The sequence below is a fragment of the Canis aureus genome, chromosome 35, assembly GCF_053574225.1.
Source record: "Canis aureus isolate CA01 chromosome 35, VMU_Caureus_v.1.0, whole genome shotgun sequence".
In the NCBI taxonomy this organism is placed as follows: domain Eukaryota; kingdom Metazoa; phylum Chordata; class Mammalia; order Carnivora; family Canidae; genus Canis; species Canis aureus.
Window position 1 is genome coordinate 12,980,514 of NC_135645.1, and position 27,540 is coordinate 13,008,053.

The 27,540-nt window shown below is 41.9% G+C and overlaps 2 protein-coding genes across 2 annotated transcripts in view; one reads left to right on the forward strand and one right to left on the reverse strand.

The window, feature by feature from the left end:
* The window catches only part of DRD3 (dopamine receptor D3), a 45,755-nt gene extending 25,158 nt beyond the window's left edge, over window positions 1-20,597 (forward strand). The window contains exons 4-8 of the mRNA XM_077884109.1: window positions 3,564-3,706; window positions 11,095-11,291; window positions 12,337-12,414; window positions 15,385-15,730; window positions 16,900-20,597. Coding sequence (XP_077740235.1) covers window positions 3,564-3,706; window positions 11,095-11,291; window positions 12,337-12,414; window positions 15,385-15,730; window positions 16,900-17,096 — 961 coding nt within the window. The 3' untranslated portion in view covers window positions 17,097-20,597. The remainder of the gene's footprint in view (window positions 1-3,563; window positions 3,707-11,094; window positions 11,292-12,336; window positions 12,415-15,384; window positions 15,731-16,899) is intronic.
* Window positions 1-27,540, reverse strand: part of QTRT2 (queuine tRNA-ribosyltransferase accessory subunit 2) — a 144,202-nt gene that overhangs the window by 72,261 nt on the left and 44,401 nt on the right. The gene's annotated exons all lie outside the window — the stretch shown is intronic.

Sequence of the window (27,540 nt, forward strand, 5' to 3'; positions counted from 1 at the left end):
TGTCTCCCTCCCCCACCAAAAAAATACAAGGAAAAAAATGAAACGTGATGATGCTAAATGTATTTCATCTCTCACCTCTTCACCCGAGTTAAGGATTTCCCGCACTGACTCACGTGCGTCTGCAAGCTGCGCTCCCCTGGTCCACATGCACAGTTCTGGGCTCCCCTCCCCGAGGGCTTGATCAAGGTAGCGTGGCCTGGGAATCTGCATTTTCACAGGCCCCTCTTCCTCTCCCCCCCCCCCGCCCCCGCCTCCGCCCCAGGTAATTAATAGACTCTAATTGGGGGAAGTTCTGGGAATCCAAAGCGGTCTCACAGAGAATGCCCCCGCTCATGCCACCTGTCCTGAGGGAGCCCTCGTCCCCACGAGGCCTCAGAGGCCCTGCAGCGCCCCTGAGAGGGAGCGGGGTGTGCAGGAGAACCGCAGACCTCAGGTGGGAGACCGGGCTCTTCCGCCCCCCTGTGGGACCTTGGGGTTCATCAGGTACCCTCTCTAGGTCTCCTCCTCTCTACCGTGGAGCCCGTGGTCCTTAACTCCACTGAATTAACAGGGACTTCTAAGGAGTTGCTGAACATGAATTAAAGTGCACCTGGGACGATGCACTCAGCGGTGTGCTGGGAGCCAGCTCATGAGGACTCGCAAGAGCTGGAAGGCAAGATTTTAGGAATTTTTTGAGCCAGGGATTAAATCTTTGGTGTAGCTTTAAATAGGCAATGGTGAGAGTATTTATACCATGAAAATTGACAAATGGTACAGATGAGAGCTGTTTTCACCTGGAGAACCAGTTGTTAGCTATTTAGCAGCACAGCACTGAATGTATGCGATGGTCAGGCTCCTTTTGTTTTTTTTTGTTTTGTTTTTTTTAAGATTTTTATTTGTTTATGTGACACAGAGAGAGAAAGCACAAATGGGGAACAGCAGACAGAGGGAGGAGAAGCAGGCTCCCCGCTGAGCAGAGAGCCCGACATGGGGCTGGATCCCAGGACCCTGGGATCACCACCTGAGCCCAAGGCAGATGCTTAACTGACTGAGCCACCCAGGCACCTCGGTCGGGCTCTTTTTCATCAAAGGGTGTTAGGTGAAGAGAAGGTAAGGGGACAACTGCAGGTGTGGACAGAAGGAAGCCTTTCCGACCCCAGCTCCCATCAGCTGTTTGGTCACCAGAGTGGTTTGGGCTCAAGGCTAAACCTCTCTTCCAAGGCACCTGTGGGATCACTGCTGGGGGCCAGACATATTTGACTCGAAGCCCAGCCCACTGCCCCAGCAGTGTCTGAAGTCCTAAGGAGAGTGACAGGCCTAGAGGAACACCAGGTACTACTCGGCTGCTCCTTGATCAAAGGGAGGATTTACAACACGTGCATCAGAAGAGGGGAACTGAGTTCTCACGGCCCCCTTTGGGGTGGATGCTTGGATCTTTTTTTTTTTTTTAAGATCTTTTATCTATTTATTCATGAGAGACATGGAAAGAGAGAGGGAGAGACACAGGCAGAGGGAGAAGCAGGCTCCATGCAGAGAGCCCGATGTGGGACTCGATCCCGGGACTCCAGGATCACGCCCTGGGCCAAAGGCAGGCACTAAACCGCTGAGCCACCCAGGGATCCCCGGTTGCTTGGATCTTAATCTGACTTTATTAAACACGGACCTGTTTCTCCCTCTTGAGAAAAAAGCTACCTCTGTCACACATCACGGTACCAAGGTCAAGTCCTGTAGAGCTGACTCTGAAGCTGCTCTTGTAGAAATAAAAATCCTAACACACAAACCCTAAAGCCAGATGCACAAGAGGTGATGGCACAGAGAGGAGCACGTGTGCCACAACCCTTCCAACCCAGGGTCTGTTCTTCCCTTCCTCAGCCCCAAGCCTAGATGGACACACAAGAGGAGCTAAGAAGGATCCTGCTCTGAATCTGGCCTTTAGCTTCCGTGAACCCTGAAGATGACAAAACTTGAGCCACAGCTACACACACTAGATTCCTTGAGCTTGGTTTAGAATTGTCCTCTTATGGGGAAGGCCTTCAGGATCCACGAGGCAAGCAATCAACAGCTTCTTACCACTTGCTTGGCACAAGGACCTCTGAGGAATACCAAGGCTATCACATGTTTTGAGTCACCAAGTAACAAATCATATGGGAGCTACGTCTCTCCAGCCATAAGGCATGCAGTTGTCTAGCCTCCTTATTGAACTTGCCCAGTCTCTTTTAAGGGATTACCTGGTTAAGCCAGGCCCACCCAGGATAATCTCCCTTTAAAGGATTAACTCAGTCTATTGATTAGTTATCTAATCACAGCAATGACATCACATGTTATTCTCAGGTTCAGCCAACAGTCGATGCAGAGGATTGAATACGGGGCAGGAATCTTGGAGTCCATTTTAGAATTCTGCTTTTCTCAAGCAGTTTCCAGCTGGGGGGTCAGGGATGGGGAGGACATGATGAAATCTACTTTTAGAGCCTGGCAACAGGGACCAACCAGGAGGCTGTGGCCATCACAGGGAGCAACTGGTAGGAAAGAGATGCATGGATAAATGGGGAAGACGTAAAAAGCATATGTATAGGGCCAGCTATCTTTCTGCTCAGTAGCTGGAAATGTGTGAGAGGAGTTGCCACAGAAAAGACAACATCCAATAACACGAGGAACTATGCATTGACCGTGCAAAAGCATGTGCTGTAGACCGAATGTTTGTGGCTCCTCCAAATTCATATGTTGAAATCCTACCCCCCAAAGTGATGGTATTAGGAGGTGGGAACTTTGGGTGATGATGAGGTCATGAGAGTGGAGCCCTCACGAATGGGATCAACACCCTTAGTAAAGAGACCCCATAGGGTTCTCCTTCGCCCCTTCTGCCGTGTGAGGCCACAGTGAGGAAACAGCCATCTATGAACAAGGAAGTGGGCTCCGACCAGACATTGAATCCGCCAGCGCCTTGCTCTTGGACCTCTCAGCCTTCTGAACTCTGAGAAACAAACGTTTGTTGTTTAAGCCACCGAGTCTATGCTATTTCTGATATAGCAGCCTCAACGGACAAAGAGAGCATGAACACTGGATTTTGAAATAAGCCTTCACTGGATATTACTCATCTCTATTTTTAAAATCTCCACCACTTGGAATAGTTGTCACTATGAGGTTTAGAACTTATATTAGGATGCAAGCAGGGGTAAGCGTCCTCTTTGGGCACAGTTCTATCATGATCTGACAAAGCATGGGAGAAAGTAAAGGCACACAGACCAGCACCCAGGGGCTCGGGGGGTCAGAGTATGTGATTACAAGTTTCAGGTATGCTGGGCCTCAGCCACCACCAGCAAAGAAGCCTTCCAGCTGCCCAGTCTGTTCTTTACTAACTTTATTCTTCTCCTTTTCCCTGCTCAGGGAGTTCTTCATCCCTCTCATCTCAACCTTTCTACATTTTTACTCAAATACCCTTTCTCTCTTTCTCCAACCAAACTCTTTTTCTCCTGCCACACGTATCACCTAGATTAGTTCTCTAGGAACCTCTACATGAACTTGTCTTTTGAACAATTCCCCCAACCCTCCTCCTCACATCTGTCCCTCTGTGCTTCCTTTCACAGGTACACCGCGGTGGTCATGCCAGTCCACTACCAACACGGCACAGGACAGAGCTCCTGCCGGCGCGTGGCCCTCATGATTACGGCCGTCTGGGTACTGGCCTTTGCTGTGTCTTGCCCTCTCCTCTTTGGCTTCAACACCACAGGTAACAATGAACACCCCTATGGTTGGTTCAGAGCACACCTGAGAGGCCCTGGGGGGTGCTTAGCCTGGAAATTTCTGACCTTGATCAGCATACATCATAGTGAAATAGGGCTGCCATGGACAGCAAAGCTTTGGGTTTTGATTGAAGTACAAAGAAAAAACTTCATCAATTACGGGCCCGTAAAGTCTGGCCTCTCCTTATTTTGAAAGAAATGTCACGGTATTCATTTGAAGCAATGTGCCAGTTAAAAAATTAAACTATATTAATAATTCACGTGAGATTTGCTAATGAAAAGAGGACAGTTCACAATGGACTTACAATGCAAAATAACATTATACAAGCCCTCAGACAGGATATATATTTCTAATTTTTTACTAAATAAAAATCATTTCTGCATCTGGGAACTAGTATAGATCCCTAAATTATTGGAGACTATATTTCTTTTATCTTGATACACAAAAAATTCTGGCTGAGATGGTTGGCATGTGGTACATCTTCTATTGGATGGATGGATGGATGGATGGATGGATGGATGGATGGATGGATGGATGAGCAATGTGAATATCTGAGATGTTTGGTTTTTAGGCATAAGACACCGATCCAAATTTACACCTCATATGGATCAGTGCCTTCTTTGGCTGTTCCATATACGTCTTTCAGCCTCAGGAATTTCATGTGTTGAGTGAAAACTATTAGCACATATAATAAAATTACAGGTATTGACAATAAACACTGAGTATTTGCCGAGAACTAAATGAGTCATGTTCTAGTGTTCATCTGGATTTGTTTAAGTCCTACTATCTTCCAAGTTCATTAGTTTCTAGTATATATGTCACACAGCTGTGCATTTATATGCATACAGGTATTATATATAACACCTTGCATATAAATATGGGCAAATCCTAATTTATAGAGAGTCATCAAAGACTCATCTGCTGGCCAATGATTTCAAAGTCAAAACACATTTATGAAGCCAGATAGCAGCTCTGGAGTAAGAAAAACCTCCATTCAAACTTCAGTTCTACTACTTATCAGCTGTGCTCCTTGAACAAGTTAAACTTTTCTAGGTTTTCTTATTGATAAATTTGGGATAATAATACCCTAAAGCATAAACTTGAGCAAATTTAAATATATAAACTGAGTCTCTATATTTAGTCAGAATGTTTCCAACATTTATTTTTATATATGGCCCCCCTGCCAAGCAGCCCAACAACTTCATTTCTAAAAACGCCATGTTGTGTTTGAACTCTTCATAATACATGACATATCAATGTATGTATCATACATCTTTACTCACTACTCTTCAGGGCTGTAATAAAACTGTCTATATCTTTGCATGTGATTCAGGAGATTTTTCAAAGCAAATTTCAGCTCTATATGGTGTTCACTTTAATCACTGACTTTAGAATCTGACACTACATATGATATAATTCCATGGTACTTGCTTCATAGAGCTTTTTTTTGTGATTAAGTGAGGATTAAATTGGAATAACATGTAGACCTGCCAAACACACACCACACGCTCAAGGTCAGGCTTCTTGTCTGCTACGTTGAAGGGTAAGTAGCTGAGTTATCCAACAAGTATTTGCCTAGTTAACTCAGGGTGTTCCTAAAACAGGATGTTACTATCACGTTTGCATTACTCTTTACCATTAGTTACTTTGTCATTTTCACTGACCACACTTTCTACACACACACATGGTTGTGGACACACACATATTCCCCAAAGCAATATTTCCTAACTCTAACATTTCCAACTCTAAGAGGCTACCTGGTGTTAAAATGTTCTTTTTGATGAGTGTTAAATATGCTTTTGGGGTTAGTCTGATAACTAAGCCACCTTCTATATCTTAGTTTATTTTTTATTTATTTATTTATTTATTTATTTATTTATTTATTTATTTTTTTAATTTATGATAGTCACAGAGAGAGAGAGAGAGAGAGAGGCAGAGACATAGGCAGAGGGAGAAGCAGGCTCCATGCACCGGGAGCCCGACGTGGGATTCGATCCCGGGTTTCCAGGATTGCGCCCTAGGCCAAAGGCAGGCGCTAAACTGCTGCGCCACCCAGGGATCCCCCTATATCTTAGTTTCTATACAAAAAATATTATTCTTTTTTTTAAGGATTTTATTCATTTATTCATGAGAGACACACACAGAGAGAGAGAGAGGCAAAGACACAGGCAGAGTAAGAAGCAGGCTCCATGCCTCCCCATGCAGGGAGCCCAATGCAGGATTTGATTCCGGGTCTCCAGGATCATGACCTGAGCCAACGGCAGGCGCTAAACCACTGAGCCACCCAAGGATCCCCCCAAATATATTATTCTAAGTTAGAATCTGTAGTATGGGAACTCACTACCACTGGTAGACCACTGCACTGCTTACCCCTAGCCGGCAGCAAATCCCCACCAATATTCACTCAGCTGAGTGGCTCCTCTTATTCATCCTGGGAGGTCGGCGGGGGCTGTTTTACTCAGTTCCACAGACACAGACACACACACAAACCTCGTAACAGTTAAAAACAGTCTCAAAATCTGACATTAGACAGAGTTCCCAGTTAATGTCAACATCTAAAGTGAAGATGAATGATGAGCTAATTGCAGTGTTGTTGCCACCAGTGAGATCATTATTATTCCAGAAACAAAACTCAGAAAAATCTCTCCAAAAGGATTTTCAAATATAGAATTGAGAAGACAAAAAAATGCCTGTGGCTTAGCATGTACACTCTCACTTCCCTCTCATCTCTTTAAATCTCTCTCTTACTTTAAAGAAGTACATGATTATTCTATTGCAACTTTTTAAAGTTATTTATTTATTTATTCATTTATTTATTTATTTATTTATTTATTTATTTATTTATTTATTTATTATAGTGATTTCTACACCCAACATGGGGCTTGAATTCACAACTCCAAGATCAAGAATCACATGTTCTTCTGACCAAGGCACCCAGGCGCTCCTCTCTCTTGCTCTCTCTCTTTCTCTTCTCTCTCTCTTACTTTTAAGTTAATTAATAAGACTATAGGAAGCCCTCCATCTATTCATATATCACATCCAAGTGTCAGGTCCATAGTAAAGGCCCAATGGATATTAGCTATTGTTATCATTGTTATTACTGTATATTAGAAAAGATTTCTGTGTATCAAAATTTAACTATGCACACCTGCTTCAAAGAAAATCTGAGCGGCGATAGCTCTGCTGGTGGTTCTAGAGACCAGTCACCTCGTCCTAGAACACAGTTCAGGAAACTAGTGAGCAGAACTCAAACCCAGCCGTCATTCTCTGCTTCGGTCTGACCTTCACAGTACAGCTTCATTAGCTTGATGGATGTGGGTTCCTCTAGCACCTCTTCCATCTATAAGGAAGTTCCCAAGTTCATTCGAAAGCCCAATATAAATGACTTCTCTCAGCCATTTGTTTCTAGTCACCCTGTGAAAAGAAAAGCAGAAAAGGGCAGGATACTGCCAATGACACCTGATATCAAAAGTGGCTGGATTTTTCACTAAGCAGTGCCACACAAAAGAACTTTCTGGCAGAGCTCTTTTTAATGAAATGAGCTGCCATGTTTGATCGTGAACTGTCAGACAACACAAGGCAGAAAAAAGTTGAACTTCAGTTTCTTCCTCTTGGCATTGTTCTTATTGTCCAAGAAAAGGGCTACATGCATTTCTGGATGTGCACGTAAGGCAGGATCTTGGGTCACAGAGAGTTCCAAGGTTGGGGAGTGCCTGGCTTTTTCTCACCCAGAGTAGGTGCCCCATAAACTTCTATTGAATGAGTGAGTGAGTGGATGAGTTCTTCTTTATCATCCTTTTTTCCTTAAATGTTGAGATTTCTTGGGGGTAAACATCCTCGATCTCAGAGAATGAGAGTAACCCTCTGGTGTTCCTCATTATCCTCCAGCCAGCGACTGCTTATGTGTTTATGTAAAATGCTCATTTGTCTGCTTTGCTCAGGTATTCACCATTCTTGTATTCATCCAATAACTACTGTACTAATAGCAACAGTACTATGTTGGTTAAATAATCAAGACAAGGCATTTCATCTCCTCATCTGGGACTCAGCAGAGAGAAGATTCTGGAATTGCTGTCCTGACGACAGGATACATACCTAGGCCAGGCCCATTGGGGAACTGAGGCAGGGCCTCACTCACTGGCCATCAGCCTCCAGTGTCACTTTCAAGGCCTGGAGAAATTGTGAGAGAGGCTACAGAGCTCAGTCTAAGGATGGGCAGCGGTTTACTCAGATAAGAGAGGAAGGAGGGGATGACAGTGCAGGCTCAGTGATTGTACACTGAGGGCCTTCAGTGGCCAACGATTCTGAATTAGCTCTGTGTTCTCTCTTTGCTCTTTCTCATATGTAAGCTTTCACTATTTTAATGGAAAAAATAAATACTCACTCATATAAAACATAAGGTGTAAGAGGATACAGATACACACATATATGTAGGTCTCCTTCTACCCTAGATCGTTAGCTGCCCTGTGACCCTCCCTGGAAGCAAACACTAATAATCTTAAAGATAATGCTTAAGATAAGTATGTACACACACAGAGGTGTACATGCATGTGTGGGCGTATCCACTTTTTACACAAATAGGCATACTATACCCACTTTGGCTCCTGGCTTTTTAAAAATAGGAATTAATACCCATAGGTATTAAGGAGGGTATGTGCTGTGATGAGCACTGGGTGTCATATGTAAGTGATGAATCACTAAATTCTACACCTGAAACTCCTATTACACTGTACGTTAACTAACTGGAACTTAAATAAAAACCTGAGGATAAAAAAGTAGGGGTTAATATGTAAAATCTAGAGGTCAGCTTCCCAGAACCCAGGGGAGGGTAGAGAAGGGTGGAAGGTATATCTGGAGGGATGAATGGGGAGTACCCCGCACACCAGCAATGGCAGCCAGACAAATAGTGGGAAATACTACTCTCACCAGTAAAACATGCTGAGGTATCTCCTCAGGGGAGGCATTTAAATCATGGTAAAAAATAAAAAAGAATAAATAAATAAATAAATAAATAAATAAATCAATCAATCAATCATGGTCAGATGCTGACAACAGAGGAGCTGATTTCAGAAAGAAGACTGATCATTGCCAAATGACTCCCTATAGATTCAGAAAGACCAGCAGCTGCCACCCTCTCCTACCTCCAACCCTGTCTCCCCCAGAATGCCAGAAGATGCCGATTCGGTGACCACTGCTCAAAGTTTTCTAAGCCATTTTCTAAAGGATGCTGACACAGACTTGGTGAGATGACATTAATTTTACCCTCCTCCCAAGAGAATAAAAAACTTTGGGAGCAGCTCATAAAGATCCTGGTGCCAGTGCTATCATTAAAATGCCTCACTGAGCACTGAGTACACATTTTTTTTTTTAAATTATTAGCTGGTTCTCCCTTCTCTCCCCCACAGACATTGTGCTTTATAAGTCTCTCTACAAGTTTCCATTCCAAATGACACCTTGCCTTTTAAATTTGAACAGCTCAGGGAGGTGTATAATAAATAATAATAGTAGAGAATAAATAATAATAATAATAGCTACCATTTATTCTCATTTGGTCTCACAACCACTACATGAGACCTTATTTTTATCCTTCTTTTCAGATAATGAAGTTGCAGCCTGTCACAGTTAAGAAATGTGCCCAAGTTCACATAGTAAGCTAAGACGCAGATCTGGGTCTCACCCCCCAGGCCTGGCCTCTGCCTACCTCAGAAGACCAAAAGGCAGAATGAGGGGCCCATATGTCTGATGTCTGGCTGCTGCCCTCTCCCCACTAGCTCACACCTATGGCTCTATCTTCTGAGGCCAGATCTGGGGTTGCTGAGAATCCCCAACCCTTTATGAAGATTGGTTGGGTGTGCCGACAGCTGTTGCTGACAGTGCTGGGCAAAATGTAAATTTGCCATTCCCGGTGGTAGAGGGAGGTCAGTCAACGTGGTAGAGGGAGGCGAGTCAAAGTGGTAGAGGGAGATGAGTCAAAATCACAGAAAGAACATCGGTTGTAAGTCGAATGACTGGAGAAACATATCCAGGCTCTGCCCCTTTCAGGCTATGGTATGCTGGGCCACTTCTGAACTTCCCTGAGCCTTAGTCTGCTCACTTGAGAATAGAGTCAGTAATGGCTCTTGTGTCACATAATGTTGCCGTGATGATTAGGTCAGATGATGTGTATAAAGTCCTTGGCACACCATTTGGAGGATAAGTTTTCTTCCCTTTCCTCTTCCATATGGGACAAGTTACAGGCCCTATCCTGGGCATTGGAAGAATTTCAACATCTGCTAGCAAAAAAGGCAAAACTACAGAGATTCTCTAAAGTGTAGTAACAGTTGTATTTTAGGACACAAGCAGGGACAAAGGTGTTCCTCATCTCACATTGTCCACAGTAACACTATCCTTAACAGCCTGCTTCCCATGCTGCCCCTGACCAGTCCTAGAATTCCCTAAAAAAGAGAATTGCCTGTATTCACCCACCACCTGCCCTCCACCTCAGATTCAAATTAGAGACCTGGCATCCTTAACAAAGATGTCTTAAGAAGCCTTCCTCTCTTTGCTTTCAACCTTTTTTTTTTTTTTAAGATTTTATTTATCCATGAGAGACATACAGAGAGAAAGAGAGAGAGAGAGGCAGAGACACGGGCAGGGGGAGAAGCAGGCTCCATGCAGGGAGCCCGATGTGGGACTCGATCCTGGGTCTCCAGGATCACACCCTGGGCTGAAGGTGGTGCTAAACCACTGAGCTACCCAGGCTGCCCTCTTCAACAACCTTTTAATGCCTCCATACCAGCACTTTTCTGGGGGCTGCCTCATTCCCAGGAGCCTCTGGCCTGTTGCTCTATGACACCTCCTACCCCCAGCCTCCCAGGCCACATAGCTCTGTGACACTTAACACAGCATTCAGAAAGATCCACCTGTCTGTCTAGACTGAGCCCTTCAAGGACAGACATGTTTGCAGTCCCAGCGTAGAGCAGTGTCTAGCATGTAATCACTGGGTAATTTTCTTTCTAAGTGAACTGTGAGCAACACAAAGATGAATTGGACCTCCACCCCTCAAGGAACTGACAACATAATCTCCCCCCACCACCCTCACAACTTAATGATCCTCTGTGTGTGCTAACACTACCAAAGAGGCAAGGCAAGTGCTGTGGGCCAGAGAGAAAGAATTCCTTCTGACTGAGGAACTGGTGGAAGCCTCCATGAATGAGGCAGCATATGAACTGAGACATAGTGAGGGGGTAGGTGGGTCCAGCCCTTGCTTCCCAGAGCTCCGTGTAGATTCAACGGTGGAGACACCACACATGATATGGGGCCATACTGTGTGCTCTCCACTGATGTCTCATAGTTGGCAAATGGCTTTGCTTTCTCCTCTTCTCTCACTCACAGGAGACCCCACTGTGTGCTCCATCTCCAACCCTGACTTTGTCATCTACTCTTCAGTGGTGTCCTTCTATGTGCCCTTTGGAGTGACCGTCCTCGTCTATGCCAGGATCTACGTGGTGTTGAGACAGAGGAGACGGAAACGGATCCTCACTCGACAGAACAGTCAGTGCATCAGTGTCAGACCCAGCTTCCCTCAACAAGTAAGCACCCTGGAGGGGCAGAGGGAGAAAATACCCAACCCTGTAGCTTCCCAGCCTTGTGTCCAGCAGTACGTGTGTTTGCTTGTATTGCCACACTGGAGACACACAGCTGACACCCACCTTCTAACCTGCTGCTATGCTTTAGAGTAGGAAATTGAATCAAAAAGGTGCATTATAATCTTCCCTAGAGCTCACGTTGCTTGGCACAATGAGGATAGTTTCTGGACTTCTGCTTCCCATCAGAGCTTTTCCATTGCCCCCAAATGGCCAAGGGTACAAATGTCACACAAGATTGGCTGTTTTAGTGTGACAGTTGTACTGTGCACTGCTGGCAGGTCCCCAGGATTGACTTTTTAGCAGACCACTTGTTCCAAGAATCACTGGGTCCATGGAACCTCTTTTCCTTACTAGATCTGCCACTGTGTCAAGGTGCTGACCAGCTTGTGAAATAGAAGGCTGATGACGTGTGTGTTACTGGGCCTTTCAAGGTGCTGAAGAGGAGAGCTGTCTCAGCACCAATCTTCCATTTGCTTGGGCTGGAAAGTCTGCTTATCCCAGTGTCTGGCACATGCCTGCCAACTGCTAGGGAAGGGACAGCAGGAATATTATACAGCCCTTATGGAGTTTAGACTCTAGACAAGCAGATAAAGCACACCTCTCCCTGAAGTTAACTAACAGCCCCGGGATGTTTGCAAAATGAGATGAAGACAATTAAGCCCCAAAAGAGAAGTGCTGTAGAAGTTGTGAGAGGTCAATGTGCTCAGGAAAGGGCTTCCTAGACAGAGTAAGAACTGAATTTGATCTTGAAGGCAGGTGCAATGTGGATGGCGAGATTAACCTATAATGACCTGAGTAAGAGTCAGTCTCTCAAAGTTCAAGTCGTATGGTTTAGGTAGAACAAGAATATTGGTTCCCATGAAATAGAAGGCAAGGACCTGAAGCTGAGGATATGAACAAACATTAAAGGTATTTGAAAATTTGGCATCTATATGGTTCATCCATGTAGAACTTGACCTACAGCTCTTTCTCCTTCAACCCACCCTAGTCTTCCTGTCTGAGGCTGCACCCCATTCGGCAGTTTTCAATAAGGGACAGATTTCCATCAGATGCTATGGGGCAAATGGTAAGTAAGCCATGTCTTTAATCATAGGAAAAAAATAAGATACCTTTTCACAACACTCTGAGTTGACTTGCTTCCACGTCTACCTCAAAATGGCCCCAATCCCTTACTTATATCTATTATATATAACAAATATGAGATCCTAATTTGAGCTTCAGAATACGAATCACCCAATGATATGCAGAGAGCATATCACTACTGAGCTAGATTCCAATGACTGGAGCCAATGACTCTTGGACATGGTGTTAGGATGCTATCCAGAGTCATCTGCCTAGAGGGAACAGGATGTCAATGAAACACACATGGTCAGAGCCAAGAAAAGCAGAGAAGAGAGGCTAATGTGAGACTTTCAAGTGTCCCATTTCCCACTTTATATGAAAGAAAACCAAGACAATTTCATGGTCACCCTTATCCTTGTCCTTTCAATTCAAGACAGCCCTGCCTCCCCAAGCAAGCTGAGTGCAGAATGGAGGTGTTAGAAAGAAGATCAATATTCCTCCCCCTGAACTCCAAGTAAATATTAGGAATAAAATTTCAAAAACTCATGATGATGAAGGTCCAAGCTTTGTCCCATTTTTGTATAGTTAGCCACGTTTCCCAGAGGCCTGGTGTAGCAGTGAGAGCTTCTTGCTGATAATTTTTTAATAGGTAAGAATTTTAAAGTTGCCAATAGCAGATCTAAGGTCTGAGGAGTTTCCAAGGCCAAAAGGAAAAGAGTGGAGACTACTGAAGAGAGAATAGGGAAGCAGGAGGCTGGTGTTGCCAGGAGTATGGAAAAATAGGTTCTGTCCTAGCATCTGGTAGTGAAAGGCTCTGGCAACCAGACCCAAAAGAATCCAGTGTTCCTGCATGCCAGTCATAGAAGTATTGATGAGGGTTTGCAGAGAGCTGAAAAATATGTAATCTGGGAAGGATCACTTTCCTTCTGTAGGACTGAATTTCCACATCTGTAAAATAGAGACAAGTTAGACTAGGTCGATGTTCTAAAACCTTAGATTTCATAAGGACAGTAAGAATTTGTCCCAGTCCCTTAGTTTCAGAAATAATGCATTTGAAGTTAAATATTGTCACTTTTAGAAGATTACTAGATACCAACACAATCATAATCTTAGTTACAAATGGCCATTCAGATAAAACACAATATGTTTATATTAATTATTTAAAAACCCCATCTAAGGTGCCTGGGTGGCTCAGTCTGTTAAGCATCTACCGTCAGCTCAGGTCATGATCCTAGGGTCCTGGGATGAGTCCCACTCTGGGCTCCCTGCTCAGTGGGGAACCTGCTTCTCCCTCTCCCTCTGCCTGCCACTCCCTCTGCTTGTGCTCTCTCTCTCTCATATAAATAAATAAAATCTTTTTTTAAAAAATCCATCAAAATGAAAATCAAAAACGTTTAAGTATACTAGAATCCTGATGAATACCTCTGTGAGGCACATTTTCAAAAATACCATATCGTTTTAAAGGCCTATTGCATTCATTCATTCAGCAATGTTTCTGAGTGTGTACAGTGCACTAGTACTATGATTCCTTGAACTACAGAGATATGAGCATTCTTGGTTGTTGACACTAACATATAGACAAAGGAATTTACCGGAAGGATATCAAGTAGCTCAGACTCATTGAGAAGGCTGAGAGTAACTTCAGACAATGCTGTTCATGCCTAAGGAAGAATCTGGTTGGAAGACCTGGGACACTGGACACTAATTGCCACCACTCCTAGACAAATTCTGAAGTCTCCTGGCTTCACAATCAAGGTCTTAGATGCAAATCTCTAATTGGCTGGGCGTGATTTATGTGCCAGAGGTCTAGATGACTGGTGGGAATGTGGGGAGAGTGTATATATGGCTTTTATAGCTTCAGTAATGGGAGCTAAGGGGCCCTGCCTGCTACTTGAGATTGACACAGTGTCTGATTCTTCAAATATGGAAAGTTCAGATGTTGAATACACATAAATCCTCACCAAATACCAGAAATGTCCACATACTCTCAGGGTCTATTCATCCTAAACCTATTTTTTCCAACTTCTTTTCCATTTTACAAATGAGACTCAAAGACATTTCATTAATGCCCAAGGATACATCTAATAAGTAGGAAAGCTGAGGTGAAAATACTAAGTTATCTTTCTTTCTTTCTTTCTTTCTTTCTTTCTTTCTTTCTTTCTTTCTCTTTCCTTCTTTCTTTCTCTTTTTTCTTTCTTTCTACTTTTTATTATAGAAGATTTTCAAAATTAAAAAAGTAGAAAGACAAATATAAGGGATCCTTCAGTAGCCATGAGCCAGCTTCAGCAATTCACTCATGGCCAATCTTCTTTCATTTCACCGACACTCCCACCTACACTCATCCATGCACATTGGATTCTTCTGAGGCAAATCCCAAACATCATAACATTTCAGCCACAAATATTTCTGTAAGACTCCCTAAGGGATACAGACTCTTTATAAAATGTATTACTGCGATACATCATCCTAAGCAAATAAATAACTCCCTAGTATCATTAAATATCCAAAATATCAAATAATGTTCACATTATCCCAGTTGTCTTTATAGTTGGTTTATTTGAATCAAAATTCAAATAAGACCTATACTTTGCAACTGTTTAGTGGTATTGTTGTTGAAATTTATTTGTTGAAAAAAAAAAAAAACTGAGTCATTTGTCTTACAGAGTTCACCACATTCCAGATTTTGTGGTTTACATCTTAGTAGCTTCATTTCATGTGTTCTTCTATACATCCAGGTCATTCTAACTGAAAAAGGATGTAATATAATCCTATACTATAATCCTATACTACCCTCCTCAAGGGATTACTGTGATTCTCAAATGTTCTATATCTGGTAGGAGTCTTTTAGCTGTCAAGTCAGAAGCAGACTTCATGTACCTTAACTTTCATGATCCCACTACTCTCAAGTGACCCTCAGTATGTTTCACAAAATGATCGTTTCCTTGAACTTCTTTACAAACTCTTTTCTTTTCAGGAACATTCAGAAGATAAAAGGTATCCCCAGAAATGTCAGGACCCTCTCTTGTCCCAACTGCAGCCACTCTCCCCTAGCCGGGCCCACATGGAGCTGAAGCGCTACTACAGCATCTGCCAAGATACTGCCCTGGGGCAGCCAGGCTTCCAAGAAGCAGGAGGGGAGTTGAAAAGGGAGGGGAGGACTCGAAACTCCCTCAGCCCCACCATGGCACCTAAGCTCAGCTTAGAGGTTCGAAAACTCAGTAATGGCAGGTTGTCGACATCTCTGAAGCTGGGGCCCTTGCAACCTCGTGGAGTGCCACTCCGGGAGAAGAAGGCAACGCAGATGCTGGCCATTGTGCTTGGTGAGTTGGAGCCACGTTGGACTGGGATGAATTGGGTTAAATTTGGTTAGGTTAGGTCGAGTTTGGAAAACCTGGCAGAGCACCACATTTGTCAGCAATGAAAGTCCAATAATTATGATATTTATGAATGTTCATGATACAATTGAAAAGGGTTTGCGCGTAAACAATAAATCTGGTGAAAATCCAAAGGCCTAGGCTGAAATTCACAAAATAAAAAACTGAACAAGTGACCTAACTGAGCTGTTTCTCTATTGTGTTTGTTGTCTGTCACATGAAATTATAATGGATAAATCGAATAATAAATAAGATCATCATTCAATAAAAGTGTCTGGCACATATTGGATATTTAATAAATGCTTACTTATTCTAAAATATTAAGTGGAAAAAAATAGGGATGCAAAAACTGCTGTCATATGGTGTGATAACATCTAGATCATTTCAAATACGGAGAAAGGAAAAACATGAAAATTAATTCACCAAGATGTCAAAAGTGATTGTCTTCGAGTGGTGGGTGGTTATTTTTTTCTTTGTACTTTTTTGTATTTACCAAGTTTTCCATAATGTACAAAATCGGGGTTAATTTTTACAGTAGAATAATAGAAAATGTATTCAAAAAAGAAAAAAAAATTTAAAAAAAAACAAAAAAGAAAAAAATTGGCAAGTCGCAGGTAGCATATAGAGTTTGTGAAGGCAATGCTTCCAGTTCACTGCCACTGACAAAGCTCACTTTCTCATATCTCAGGGACTTTGTGAGCACATCTGGCTGTCATCTCAACAGCAGGACTGTCAGCCATGTCTTTGAGGTCGTCTTTACTATCAGTGCCCAGGATCATGCCTTGCACAGCTAGACATTAAATAAATATTTGAATTGACTTGAGACGTAGAAAACACTAGTAAAGAGCTACCTAAATACCAAACTTGATAAATTGATTTAGGAACAAAGGCCTGAGATGAATCAAAGATGTAAGCATGTAATTTTCTCTTCCAAAAGAAAGGGGAAAAAAAGTGGCTGATCACACCTATTTCGTAGGGTTGGTGGAAAAATTAAATGGGTCTATAAAATTCCAGCATGGTGGCTGGCACAAAGCAAACAACCATGAGTCATTTTCATGTTGTAACAAAAGGAAAAGCAAACCCCTTACCAATGTCTCTCTTCCTTTGCAACCCAGGGGCCTTCATTGTCTGCTGGCTGCCCTTCTTTTTGACCCACGTTCTCAATACGCACTGCGGAGCCTGCCACGTGTCCCCAGAGCTTTACAGCGCCACTACGTGGCTGGGCTACGTGAACAGTGCCCTCAACCCTGTGATCTATACCACCTTCAATGTGGAGTTCCGCAAAGCCTTTCTCAAGATCCTGTCTTGCTGAAGGAGAGGAGAGCATACTCCCTGTGCCCACCCTTAGCTGCCAGGCCATTGGGCCACTGGCCAGGACCTGCGCAGAAAGACTGTGCTATGTTCTCTGGCATGGTGTAGGAAGGAGACTCCTGGAGCCAGGACACCTCTGAGTGGCAGGTGTAACCAACTGCTTCTTCCCGGTCAGAATGTTTACATCCCAGCAAAAATCTGACTTCATCCTGGCAATCTTCAAGTGGTTGGGAGGTCCCTGAGTTATAAGTAATAATTCAGAAAGAAGCTGATAAAACATGACCCTCCACACACACAAAATTGTCATTAGAGGCATGATTCATCACAGTGAAGGAGAAATGAACAGATCTCATAATTGTCAACTTGCCAGGGGTCCTTGAAATCCCAGCCAGTAAACCATCTTGCAGAAATAGACAGTCTCTCTTCCTTCAAGCCTATAATTAAACTATCAGGCTGACCTTGTACTTTTGCAGGCCCACACCTTTTTGGTCATTGTTTGCTGAATTATAAGGGCACAGCCAGTGCTTCTACCTCTCCGTAGAATCTGGCTGCAACTGGGGAGAGAAATTCTGAGGGAGACACTGTCCCACATTGGGACCTGGGCTTCCTTTCAAACCTTGCTACTCCTGTATTATAGCTCTCGCTATAAAGGCCCTTTGACTCCAACCCCCTGTTCTTAGAGATTCAATTCCAGAGTAATTCGGAATGAGTATGTCAAGTGAAAAAGGAGTGATGGCTCCCACTGTAGTATCACTTTAAACCATGTGGTTCATAACATGCCTTCGGTATGCTTTTCATACTGTAAGGTGTTCCTATCCAGGCATCTTCATCTCCTGCTTAACAGAGACCCAATACTTTCAGGCCCTAAACCCATTAAATCTTAAGTGTCCACAAAGTGCCCGTCACCTCCCAGGCTCTGGATATATGACAATGAATAAGACAGCTCTTGCCCTCAAGGGCTCAAGGAGCCCACCACCTGCTCCTGCGTTTGTTCACTTGCTTATAAGAGTGGTAGAGACTCTTCTAGACTGCCAGAGGACCTCAGAACTGAAGGCACTGGGCAGAGTAGCTGTCCAAAGACCTCACAGGGACAGTCTTCATAAAGGCCTAGTGCAGAACCTGAACAAGACCACTCCGACAACTGAAATTAAAGGCATTATAGAAATAATGTGTCGATGTCATTCAAAATTGCATTTAGAGGGACCTCAAATATTCTCACCACTTACCTTTTCACCTATAGAAGCTACGTCTTATTGACTAGAGAATCAAGATACAATTTATGGATGATTTATGAAGGGTTATCATCCTGAACTTCAATAAATTTACTATTAAGTAAGAGCTATTAGTGCACAGGTGTAACAGATGCCCACTGCAATGCTGTTAAAATTTTAAAGTTCACACGAACTTTACAAAGAATCCAAGACTTCTTTGCCCCATATTTATTCCTCTAACCTTTAAGTGTATAAGAAGGAAATATATACCCCCAGTGACTTAGTTACCTGTTACTCCTGAATGCTTTTAATGCCAGCATTTTAAAAATGTTATTGCCTATAGCAGTATTTATGTTGTAACTCTAGTGGAAAAATTCTGTGTGCCCACTAGCTCTTGTACCTCATGCTATCTAGCTCAAAGGTTTATAATGCAAGCAGAAATAGGGACTGAGACAGTTACATATCCGAAGAAGTACAAGTACATGATTCCTAGGTTTTTCCATGCAAAATACACAAAAAACAAGCAGGATAATGTGTTAACATTCATAAAATTTCATGTCAAAATTAGAGTTCTAAAAATAAAAACGTAGACAGCGTCCATATTAATACATTTATGAGGAAGAATGATAGCAAATATTGTGTATCCTTCCTTTACATCAAGTCGTTAAAACTTATGATAACCTTAGGAAGATAAACTCAGTTTTGGAGGTGAGGAAACAGGCTAAGGGAGGTCAAGAAATTTGCCCCAGTGCACACACAGTAAGTAGCAGAGCTGGGATTCGAGTGCATGTCTACTCATTTGCAAGCCCATGCAACTAACCACTATGACGCACTGCTTTCTACCAGAGAGGTAAAGAGGTGGGAGGAAAAAAGTGGGGAGAAAAAAAATGGAACAAAGGTCCCTGGGAGAGCCGCAGCCTACCTGACCCACCTCCACCCCTAAACTTTCTGGAGACCCAGCCCAAGGCACTGCTCTCACTCTCCTGCCATGTTCAACTTCCAAAACAGTCACACAGGAAATTCATAATCTGTTTTTATAAAATCATGTAAGAGACCTTAGAGAGTATTTGGTTCTAGTATCTCCTTCATTTATATAAAAGGAAACTGAAGTCTAGTATCTCCTTCATTTATATAAAAGGAAACTATATCCCAGTTGGCTACTGAGAGACAAATGCTCCAGTATACTGAACTCTTCTATAAAAATGATAAACTCCATATTTATACAAGGAGAAAGTCATCCTATCACCTTCCCCATTAAACTAAGAGGCATCTTTTCCCTAGACAGCAGCTCTTATCTCTAATCTGAGATAACATCCCCTTCCCAGAATTTTCTTCTGATCCAGGAAGATCCTTCTAGGGAAATCCCAAACACTCACTTGAGCCTCTTCATCCTGGGATTCTTCATTCTACCCCCTATACCTCTATACTCCCCACCATGAGCCAGCACTTAACCTCAGACTTGCTACTTTCAGAGCCAACGTGACCAAAAATTCCAGGAGAGACATTAGCCTGAATGAAGTAGAGCAGAGTTCTTGGGGCAAACCTGTTCTAGGGCCCAAAGAAGGCTCAGAGCTGGCCATACTATTTGGGTGAAATGCAAATAGAACAGAAATCCAGATAGATCCAACTCTAGATCGTAAGTAAATATTTCCTTCTTCCAGAACCGCATCCTCTAAAACTCCTTTCATCACTCATTTACTAAATCAGTTACTTATTCAATAAATATTGATTTACCACCTTCTGTGTGCCAGGCAGAGTACTCAGTGCTGGGAAACACCATCAAGGGAGACAGAGTCCATGACCCCAAACTTGTAGTACAGTGGGGAGGGGAATTTGTGTGTACACTGATGACCTGCTTTTTGACTACAGTAAAGGGAATTCATGGTTTTTGTAAGTCCTATATTCAGCCCTAAAAAGGCTTCCCAGACAAGTATTGTCAGGTTAAGACCTAATTAAAAAGTAGGAAGGGCATTCCAGGCAGAGAAAACCATTGAAGAGCCGAAGATATGAACAAGCAAGGAGCATGCAAGGAATCTCAAATAATTCCACCGGCTGTAGAGAAGAGACCATAGGACAGGCAAGGAAAGAGTCTCATCTTCGGAGACCTCCTCCAGCTCTGCTCAAGTGACAAGTGAGCTAGTGGTGATACCACTTGCAGAAAACCTCTGGATCTTTCCTCCACTTCCCTCCATGTGGGCAACACACATCACAGACGACTTACTTAACTGACTTATTTAATTACTTCCCTCTGAGCCACAGTGAATTTCAATAAATGCAGAATTCAATTTGAATTCTTTGCTCTTTTCTCTGCAAGAGGAGGAATGCCTGGCTGAATGGATGTAGAGTCAGAGATGGTTAAAATGAAGGCAGTTCAGAGAGTTTGGGTCAAAAATCGAGGGGAGGTCAGGCAAAGAGATTTGTTTTCCTGAATGCTTGGGTCAGAACTAAATAGTGAAGCAGAACAGTTCAGAGATTTGCTCAGAACTGGCTGTTTCCTGCAGGTCCTGACTCCCAGGCCTGTGCTCTCATCCTTTGGTATCTGCTGACATCAGAAAACTGAAAAAGCTTAATTTGAATCAACACACAAAGAGCAGAGAGGGGATGACAGGCAATTAACTTGATTCCTCCTTTCTACCTAATTCTCTCCTCATCAGCTTAGGAAGGGAGTGAGTTTCCATGACTACCTCCTGACACGGAGACTCAGTGGAGGGTGATACCAATGTCAGCTCAGCTCTGTTGCACACATTGACAGAGGCAGAACCTGGGAGTCGGTGCCAAGCATGAGTCTTGGGACCTCTTGCCCCACCCACCCCAGTAGCCTTCCTCACTAGACAAGGATTAGATGACATCATAAATTAGAAGTGCTTTGCCAACTATACGGTTCTACAAATGTGAGAGATTATCACTGATATCATGATCATGATCATGATCATCATCATCATCATCATCATAAACATTACCCCCCCCCCCTCCAAGCAGCTATTTTTATCATTCCTATCTGGTTCACAGCCCATCTTTCTTTCTCTTTGCTGATTCTCTAATTGTCTCATGTTATCAGGCACAATCTGTTCAGCCTCCCACATGAAATCTGATTTTTCTCTTGTCTTTTATTCCCTACATGTGCCCAGGATACTTGGCTGAATTTGTAGTGAAGTTTTTAGGCAAATGGCTAGTCCCTAACAACACACCCTTTCCCTGCTCACCCAGTCACGTGCCCAAGTATAGCATGATCTGATGGTAGATGTGTGCTTGCTAAGGATGGCCTGGGGAGTTCCTGTTCCTCTCCTGGCTGGGGAATGATGAGCAGAAAGCATATATTCCTCAAGACTTTCCATCTTTGTTCCTCATGATGTCTGAACCTTTCCTCTTTCTCCATCTCTTCCTTCCTGAAAGAAGTGCACTGAATATAGTGCATGCATTTCCTAGGGCTGCTGTATCAAATGGCCACAAACTGTGTGGCTTTACACAACAGAGACTTCTCTCGTAGTTCCAGAAGCTCCAAGTCTAAAATCAAGGTGTTGGCAGGGCCACGCTCTCTCTGAAAGCTGTAGGGGGTGATCTTTGCCTCCTCCTAACTTCTGGTGGTTGCCAGCAATCTTTGGTGTCCCTAACTTGGGGCAGCAGAACTGCATTCTCTCCTCCATCTTCACATGGTATTGCTCTTTCATTTTGTCTATGTTGTGTTTTCCTCTTCTTCTAAGTCTTCAAATTAAAATCCACCCTGATCCAATGTGATCACATCTCAACTTGATTACATCTGCAAAGACCCTATTTCAAAATAAGTTTATATTTATAGATTCTGGGGGTTAGGGCCTCAACATATTTAGGGAGGGACACAAATCAATCCATAAAATACGGCAAAAGCATTCTGGAAGGGAAGAGGACTTGGAACTTGGATGACTAGGGAAAACACACAAAAGTTTGACAGAATTCAGAATGTAAGAGGTCAGATTCCAGCCTTGGCATATGATCTTTTTAGTGGCCTGAGACAAGTGTGCAAACTTCCTGACGCTCAACTTTGTTATCAATAAAAGTGGTAAATTTGAATCCCTAAGCTATGATAAGACAAGCTAAAAATAATTCTAGAAGGACATAAATTATCTTCTGAGCCGTAAAAACCTACAAATATGCTTATTGTTAAAAGTTGAAACTGTTCAAAGAACCATCCTTAGTTGCTTCTCACTGTCTTAAAAATAAATAAATAAATAAAATAAAATAAAATGGAATTCAACAGCAAACTTATTGGAGCTTAGGAAAGCTGAGGGAATATCATGTAGTCCTACTTCATGCAGCACCACTCCAGATGGGCTAAGGTAAAGGATGGGGTTTTGCCTTTAAAAAAAAAAACTTACATAATGGGGTCTGGGGTCTTATATTACGTTGAGCAGATTCCAGAAGATTCTATATTTAAAGATGCTTGAAAATCTTGCAATTTATTACAACATTAAATCATGGGATTTGAAAGCTGGAAGGGACGTTAGCCCAGTCTCCAAGTTATTGCAGAAATTCTAACATCCCTGACCCATGATCATCAAGTAGCTGTATTAACAAGCTGGATCACTCCTTCCCAAGACATGTGACAGATTACCCTTTAGAAAATTCCTCCCTCCTTTAAGCCAGAATCTCCCTTCTTATAAAATCTACCTTTCTGCCCCTATTTTCTCCTCCGGCACAGAAACTTTTATTCCAACTTCCCAATGACAGTCTTTGTGTGATTAAGGCAGTTTGCCGAAGTCTCAATTTCTCTTTCTCTACTCCAAGTAACACTTTCTTACACTCTCCATCTCTGTTGATTTCTTCTGGATGTAGCCATGTTGTTAGTGTTTCTCTTAAAATATAAGGCCCCAGATAGAATATAATCTAAATGTTGTTTGTTTAAGCAGTTCAGAGTGCCATGGACTCATTTCTGCATTTTTGGAATATTTGTAATGGAATATTTGTAATGGAAAATTTGTGATATTTGTAATGGTAATATTACAAATATTTGTAATATTTGTAAATTACACAGACCCTTAGGGCTCTTACTGAAAACCTAAGAAGGAGATTTGCATGCTGAATGGATAACTTTAATAGGATATTCCTTAGGGATCGATACCTGTATGTGAAGGAAGTAGAACTCAGCAGAAGGAGAAGTTGAACTGTGATGTAGTCACACAAGGAACTCAGACAATCTTACTGAGATTTCTCAGGGGGTAGGGACTTTCATGGCCCAGCCAGTAATTGGATGTGGACTACCTCTGGGAAGAAGGAGTGCCTCAGGCAAGGAGGCTCTGTGCAGTTGAAAGCTTTTGCTGTTAACTCTCCTGGGAACTGGGGGGAACAAAATCCTCAGTCATGAAGCGGGGATCTGGGTGCACACCACAGCATGCACTATATGCCATTTGGCTCCTCTTTCCTTACATAAAAAATTCTAGAAACAGCTTGGTCAGGAATCTAGTTGGTCTCTCTTTCTGTGGAAGCTGAGAGGGATGGACTATAATCTCTGACAAAGCAACTGGTCTCAATGCCAAAATTATTCTCATCTTGCCTTCTTCTGTCATCTATTCTAGATTCCTCTCACTACGATTAGCATTCTTCTGGTCTAGGGCCATATCTGATGGAGTGACCCTGAGGGATGTGGTGACTTTCTCAGGCCACAGCTGCTACACTTACTCACATGCTGTAAAATTAAACAAAGGAATACAAAAAGACACTTCAGTGGATCATCCAGGCATCAAATGTGTTCTTCCCTGTCCGCATTGTGTAACAACATCCTTAACTTCTCCCAATTACCGGGATTCAATTATCCTTGCCAGGAAGCTCCATCAACTTACCTGTTGGTCTCCTGGCACAAAGTGTACTCCAAATGACCAGATAAAAGCCACAATGTAAAGCTTAATGGGGTTTTCATCTCCTACTACACATATTCCTCCTTCAAGAACAAGAATCTTTACCTCAGAAAGTTAAACCTAGCATTACTCCATAATCCAGCAATTTCACTCCTAGGTATATATATCCCAAATAATTAGAAACAGGTATTCAAAAACAAAACACTTGCATAGAAATGTTCACAGCAGTACTATTCATAATAGCCCCAAATTTGGAAAGAATCCAAGCAGGCATCATCAACACATGAATGCATAAACAAATTGTGGTACATCCATATAATGTAATATTACTTGGCCATAAAAAGGAATGAAGTACTGATATATGCAGCAATGTGGATGAACCTCAGAAATATGCTAAGTGGAAGGAGCCAGACACAAAAGGTCACATATTGTACAATTTCATTTATATGAAATATCTAGAATAGTTAAATCCATAGAGATAAAAGTAAATTGGTTTCCAAAGGTGGGAGAGGAGGGTACAGGGAGTAACTGTTTAATGGTTTCTTTGGGGGTGATGAAAATCTTTGGAACTAGATAAAAGTAGTGGTCTCACAATAGAGGTACTAAATGCCACTGAATTACTTACTTTAAAATGGTTACTTTTGGGCAGCAGGGGTGGCTCAGTGGTTTAGCGCCACCTTCAGCCCAGGGCGTGATCCTGGAGACCCGGTATCGAGTCCCACATCGGGTTCCCAGCATGGAGCCTGCTTCTCCCTCTGCCTGTGTCTCTGCCTCTCCGTCTCTGTGTCTCCCATGAATAAATAAATAAAATCTTTAATAAAAATAAAATGGTTAATTTTATGCTATACAAATTTTGCCTAAATAAAAAAATTTTAATAAAAAAAAAAAGAACAGGACCTGGAGTTTCCATGTTCTCTGATCAGAAGACTCAATATTGTTCAGATGGTAATTCTCTTGAAATTGATCCATATATGTAATGCAATCCTTCTCAAAAGTCCAACAGGCCTTCCCCCAACCCAGAAACTTATAAGCAGATTGTGAAATTTATATGGAACAATGCAGAATAGCCAAAATTATTTTGGAAAAGAACAAAGTTAGAGAACGTTTACTTCCCAACTTCAAAACTTACTATAAACCCACGGTTATCAAGAGTATGGTGTTGGCATAGGATAGATACATAGATCAATGAGCAGAACTGAAAGTCTAGAGACAAATCCTTATATCTAAGGTCAATTGATTTTCAGCAAAGGCAATCTATTGAGGAAAGGAGATCCTTTTAAATAAATGGTGCTAGGACAATTAGATGTTCATGCAAAAACACAGATTTAGGCCCCACCTCATGCCATATCCTAAAATTAACTCAAAATGGATCATAGAATTAAATAAAAGAGCTAAACAATAAGACTTTAAAAAGAAAACATAAGAGAAAATCTTTGAGACCTTAACATTTTCATAAGATCCAATTTATCTTTTCTTTCTTTTTTTATGGTGCTTGTAGTGTCACATATAAGAAATCTTTGCCTACAACAAATTGGATCTTATGAAAATCTTAAAACTTTGTATGTCAAAAAAGACACCATTTAGAAACAATAAGACTGGTTTGTAGGTACGCCTGAGTGGCTCAGTGGTTGAGCATCTGCCTTTGGCTCAAATCTTAAATAAAAAGACTTGCTTTTAAAATATTTGCAAAACACATATCTGATAAAGGACTGCATCTGGAATACACAGGAATTGCCTAGCTGGCTCAGTCCATAGAGCATGCAACTCTTGATCTCTGGGTCATGAATTCAAGCCCCATGTTAGGGCATAGAGTTTACTTAAAGAAAAAAAAAGATATAATACAATATACAAATAACTTTTCCAATTCAATACTAAGAAGACAAACAACCAAATCACCCAATCCAAAAAAAAAAGGCAAAAAAAATTTTTAAAGATTTTATTTATTTATTCATGAGAGACATACAGAGAGAGGCAGAGACATAGGCAGAGGGAAAAGAAGGCTCCCTGCGGTGACCCTGATACGGGACCCCTGGGATCATGACCTGAACCAAAGATAGACTTCAACCACTGAGCCACCCAGATGTCCCAAAGCAAAATATTTTAATGGACATTTTAGTAAAGAAGATATAAAAATCACTTATAAACACATAAAAAAACATGACCAACATCATTAGTCATCCAAGAATGGCTAATTTTTTTTTTTTTTTTTTTTTTTTTTTTTTTTTTTTTTTAGAGACAGAGAATAGCAAATGTTAGAAAGCAGGTAGAGAAGTGGGAATCCTCTCACACTGCTGATGAGAATGCAAAATGGTGCAGTCACTGTGGAAAACAGTTTGACAGTCCCTTAAAAAGTTAAACATAGATTTGCCATTTCATCCAATGATTCTGCTCCTGGGCATCTACCCAAAAAAAATGAAAACAAATATCCACAGAAAGACTTGTACATTAATATTCTTTACAGTATTATTCATAATAGTCAAAAGTTGGAAACAACCCAAACATCCATCAATTGGTGAAGAGATAGACAAAATGTGATGTATCCATATAACAAAATACTATTCAACAATGAAAAGTAACAAACTAATGATACATACTCTGACATAGATAAAACCTCAGAAACTTTTACTAAGTGAAAGAAGCAAGCCACAAGAGACTATATATTGTATTATTCCATTTATATGAAATGTTCAGAAAAGGCAAATTTATACAGAGTAGATTAGTGGTTGCCTAAGGCAAAGGGTGGGAATGGGGATTAAATAGTGAATGGGCATGAGGATATTATTGGGATAATACTAACATTTTAAAGCTGATTTATTGTGATGGTTGTACAACTTCATAAACTTACTAAAAATTATTGAATTATATACTTCAAGTAGGTGAATTATATGCTATGTAAAATATGCCTCAATAAAGTTATTTTAAAAATAATAAGAACAAGGACCTCTAAATCTGTAGAGTCCAAAAGCACAGAGACAAGAAGTAGAAGTACACAACTCCTCAAGTGGGTCAGGGAAAATAATGTTAAACTGGGACACTTGTACTTGCATTTCTTGTTTCTTAGATCCATATATTCTAGTGAGTGGAGTAAGCACCATTAATGGTCTTTGGTTTAGAGTGTATCTTCTGTCTGAAGGCTGGTGCCCCATCATCAGAATATCATCTCCAAGCTGACCAAAAAGCTAATGCATATTCCATCAGACTAGCAGTTGTGCATCCAAAAAGCTAATGCATGTTCCATCAGACTAGCAGCTTCTGGGGGATGTAATACACAATAGAAGCAGTGGATCTCGTGGTCATGTGCACATAGCCATGCCTCCATTGATATAAGCAATTACCTTGGTCTGATACAACATTTGGCAGGATTCTATTCCAGTGGATCAAGTGCTACATAAGCACTGTCTGGCTG